Source organism: Limulus polyphemus, unplaced genomic scaffold (genome assembly GCF_000517525.1).
Source record: "Limulus polyphemus unplaced genomic scaffold, Limulus_polyphemus-2.1.2 Scaffold795, whole genome shotgun sequence".
NCBI classification, from domain to species: Eukaryota; Metazoa; Arthropoda; class Merostomata; order Xiphosura; family Limulidae; genus Limulus; species Limulus polyphemus.
This window is the reverse complement of record NW_013666405.1, coordinates 311,777-316,517: the sequence shown is the minus strand read 5'-3', so window position 1 is coordinate 316,517 and position 4,741 is coordinate 311,777. Positions and strand designations below refer to the sequence as shown.

The following is a 4,741-nucleotide window of genomic DNA, read 5'->3' as shown; positions in this document are numbered from 1 at the left end:
AATAATGCATAATTTCATTTGATAAACACGTTTAGATTGAATGGTAATTTATAATCAGTCACAAGAACGTCGAATCTGAATCACTTGAAAAAAACACGGGGCGCTTAACTTTTTTCCAGGTGTATATTACTTTTAGATGTCATTTAGCACTTCCTATTGTGTTATTGCTCCATTTATAATTTATTACGTCTACCACACAACGTGTGCAGTGGTTAATGTATTAGAAACTCAAATTGGAGATATTGGACAAGTTATAATAAGAACCTCCTACCTCTCTGATTTGCTGAGATTTTGCTAAAACTGTTGAAGTGTGATGACTAAGTTGTTGCTCTGAAGTTAAATGGGATTATTTTATAACTCATATGTAGCTCGTTTAGAAACCCAAATAAATTACAGAGATCTTGTGTACACTAATATAGTAAGTTGATAACTTTGTTATTTTCTAATATGTATATTTGAAGTGTAAAAAAAAAAATGAATAGTGCCCTCCACTTGGAAGAATAAATGAGGCTTATGGCAAGGCTTATCACATGCAATGCTTGGGCACGAAGTCTTTTAATCATTGTAAGCACTCAAAATCTTTGTTTTTAAAGAATTTTTTACTTATTTTTCTATGTTTTAAGAAAAATAACTAAAATTTAAGCATTTGTGAATAAATAATAACTATGCAGGTTTAAGAAGTCTTGATAGAAGTGAATAAAAACCCCATAACATGAGCGCTTTCGAAAGGTAAACCTTTCTTCTTCAAGGGCAAACTGTTTACCCCTGAAGAAGAATGGTCCACCTTATGAAAGTGCTCGGGTTATGGGTTTTTTATCCATATGTAATGTATGGTAGCTAAAATTTCACTGTATTATAGTTAAAGATTTGTACTATGTAGGCGTACATATTTATGTTTACTGAATTTGTATTCTTCTTCTAATTGTCTAAATTGAGGTAAAATAAAAGCAAATTATGCAACATTAGAAGCTTGACAACTTAAAAAGAAAGGTTTATTCATAACATTTTAGAAGATACAATACTTTACAAATGTCTGTACCTCTATACAGTATACCACTAAATTACTAACATTTCTTACTAACAGAAGGATTACCAATATTCAAAGAATTGAGATGTTTATTGTATCAGCACTGAACCATATTATCAACATTTTGACAGATTCAAAGTGCAGTCTTATTACTCTGGAGACTTCTTGTTGTAAAAACTTTAGAATACACACATAAACCAATAAATTCCACATTCTGTTGATGACATAAACATTTTTACTGATTCTAAGTGCAGTGTTATTACTCTGGTGAATTTTCCTTGGAAACACTGTAAGATATATAATCTGATACATTAAACATCTCGTACTCGGAGCAGGGGTCAAGTCAGTTATCTTTTCGCATGTGTTTTTTTGCTTTTGAGGGTATCCTATTACAGTGTCATGTAAACAGCCTAATGACACAAGTGGTGATTGTTACATTATTTTCAGTGAATTTCTGCTTCAGTTGTTGACAGTATAATAAGCACAGAAACTAAATGTGAAATGTTTAGAAGTTGAAACTCTCAAGAGAGGTACTTTGAAATTTTGTGAACAATAATCAAGGAAAAATGGGTACAGCTGCTCATTTTATTTCTGATTTTACAACTTTTCATTATACACTGATGATTTGTCTACTGACTGAAGAATAAAATATACTGTTAGGGTAGAGGTAACAGCAGATAAAATATAAAGTCTTGCTTTCAGGATGTTGAATATCCAACATGTAAAGTAATTTTGATGTTAAGATGAAGAATACTTTTCTTCTTCTGAAAATGGTCAAATTTCATTTGTGTAATATCCATAACCTCTTAAACAACTACCAAACTGTTTTTTTAGAAAAACTTTATATTTTTTCTGTTATTTTCTCTATTTTAACTCTGTACAGGGTTGGTCAATTTGGCTGACTTTGTTATCACCATAAAAAATACAGAAATCTAAATTATCCTTTTTCCATTTTAGAATGACTGCAAATTGTAACATGAAACCACAAATGTTTTTTATAAACAAGTTAAATCTCATAACAGTATACATCTCTTTATGTTTATTAATTTGTTAGCTTTATTGAATTTTGAATTGTATTTGACAAATAATCCTGCCATTCAAGTTGTAAATCATGCGATGCACATGCAGTTTACATTACCATATCGAATAACATAAAACTGGCCTTTACGAAGTACAGATGTTTTACTCTTCTCAGTCTTAGTACTATCATACCAGTATTTTGTAAATTACAATCACATTTCGGTTACCATACATTACGTATGTGTATATGTTATTACTATTTACAGATGAATTCTTAAATTTCATTTATTTTTCTTGAAACATAGAACAGTAAATAAAAAATATATTAGAAAACAATTATCTCTACTACTTACGATGTTACAAATTTTTTTGTACTCTGGCATTATACTTGGTAAGCCTCATTGAATTTTGCATGTGGAGGATGTAACAAAAATTGTAGGTTTTATATATGCATTTTGAAATAACAGAAGATTATAAGTTACTATACTGATAGCACAATATTCAATTGTAATTAATCAGGCTTCATAACTAAGCTGTATTTGGGTCTATTGGTAATTAAGAGAATTGGATGTAGGTAAATAAGTATTTTCAAAAGAGGAAGAGGTGGGCAGAGCCATTTTAGTGGGTTTGCTAAATATAATGTCTCAGCAAGTAGAAAAGGTAGGAGGTTCTTTTTTTATATTGTATCTTGTAAATATTGGCAGTTTGAGTTTCTAATTTGTTAAGAACCATTGACTTAACATTTTATGATGATCCACAATATAATCTGAGCAAATTCAGAAGAGAATGTACCATGTGATACACAAAAAATAGATATTTAGCTTTTTTTTTTTGATATTTACTTTTGAACTAAGAAATGGGAACTCAATTTATAGATATACATTCTTGAAATAGTAGTTTAATAAAATTTTGAAAGTAAGTGTAAAAAATGTGACGACATGTTTTGACCCCATCCTTCCTTTATATTTTATGCTGGTTACTTAAGTCTGTAACAAAAGTACTTTCATCTTTAAAAAAATGAATCTTTTAGATAACATGAGTGTGAGGATGTATATATTGGAAGCAAAAACTAATGTTAAAACAAACCTGTAAAAGAAGGTATTTTCTAATAATGCCTGTTAGTATCGACAGGCTACCAGTATGAAAAGAAATTTCATTTATTGGGACATGTTTTCCACCCCTTTTTTGTCACTTAGTTTGACACTGGGAAAATAATAGTTGAAAGTTACTGATGATTCAGTGTTTTTGTAATTAGTTTTGAAAAAACAACAACATAAAGCTTGCAATTTTAAGTGGTGAGGAACGATTATGAATTTGATAGAGTTTGGTGATTGCAAGTCTGTCTGATATCTAAATTGAATCAACAGAATTCACTAGCAACATTTCTAAACTTCTAAGCTTTTAGTGTATGTTTTTCCTGCATGGAAAATAACTAGAAATTGATTGTGAAGCACACGAAACTATTGTAGCTGAATTAAATTTTAGGTTATTTGAAAGACAAATTGTGAAGTACAAGTTGGTCAATTTAAGGCCAGCTTCTAGAAATGGGAACTCAGTTACTTAGAACCTGCATTTGTTTTATTTACAATTATGTGGAAATGCAGCTAAATTTGACAAATAATTTTCAACATATAGTATATAAAAAATATTGATTGGGATTTCAGAGTAGTTTGTGTACTGAAGTAGCCTTTTAATACAAATGCCTTAATACTTGTTTACATAAATGTAAAATAAGTGGAATCTGTTTTAGTTATGAAAATAATTATATTAGCCACTTACATTTGAGATGGTTCCATTCTTTCTCAAGAAATTAACTATTAATGACCTTAATCACTAGATCGTTATCTGTTAAAGATGGAAGTTGAAATGTTGGGTATTAGTTTTGCTTTTTCAGGAATTTTGATAAAAGTTTTAGTTGTACTTCTTGTAGCTTCAGTTTACTGTGGTTTCCTTTTCCATGTTTTCCTACTATAATTTTATGGTTTTCTAAATGTTCTAGTCCTCATCTGACTTGGCGAGATATGCAGCACTTGGTGATCCTAACCTCAAGACCTGAACCACTTTCAGATGAACCTGGCTGGTCAACTAATGGTGTGGGAAGAAAATGTAAGCTATACTGTATTAGAGTTATGTATTCATTTCTTTGTTATATGTCCTGTTTTTTGTATGTTTTTCATTAAAACACCTGTTATATGAAATGAAAACAAAACACATCATTAAATGTTGCAAGATACCTTGAAAAAGTGGTTTAATTTTTTGATTATTTGTGATTGCACCTTTAATAAAAGAGGCAGGTCAATTATTAGAGTGACAACCAAATCCCACTGTTCAGTAGCCCACAAGTTGGTGGTAGGTGGTATTGACTAGCTGCCATCTCTTTAGATAGCCCTTGAGTACTTTTGCACAAAATTCATCAAACAAATGAAAACAAGAGGTTACTAAGTAAAAAAATAAGAAAACGAAGATGAATATTCTTGTAAAGGTGTAATTATGTATCAGTTAATAGCAGCCTAAGAATTTTTTTCAGCTGTAATTTTGTAGCAAGAATGTTATTAGATAATGTTTTACTTTTTTTATATTAGATATATGTTATAAGATTCTGTAACATTGGAGTAGTAGAAATATCTCATTTTTGTTCTTCAAAATTTCATATTTCTTAGTGAAGTATTTTTAATAAAATGAAATAAAGATTTG

At 29.8% G+C, this 4,741-nt stretch overlaps 1 protein-coding gene across 1 annotated transcript in view; it reads left to right on the top strand.

Annotated features, from left to right (window-relative positions):
* Nucleotides 1-4,741, top strand: part of LOC106460561 (furin-like protease 2) — a 112,277-nt gene that overhangs the window by 45,511 nt on the left and 62,025 nt on the right. The window contains exon 12 of the mRNA XM_013920278.2: nucleotides 4,047-4,153. Coding sequence (XP_013775732.1) covers nucleotides 4,047-4,153 — 107 coding nt within the window. The remainder of the gene's footprint in view (nucleotides 1-4,046; nucleotides 4,154-4,741) is intronic.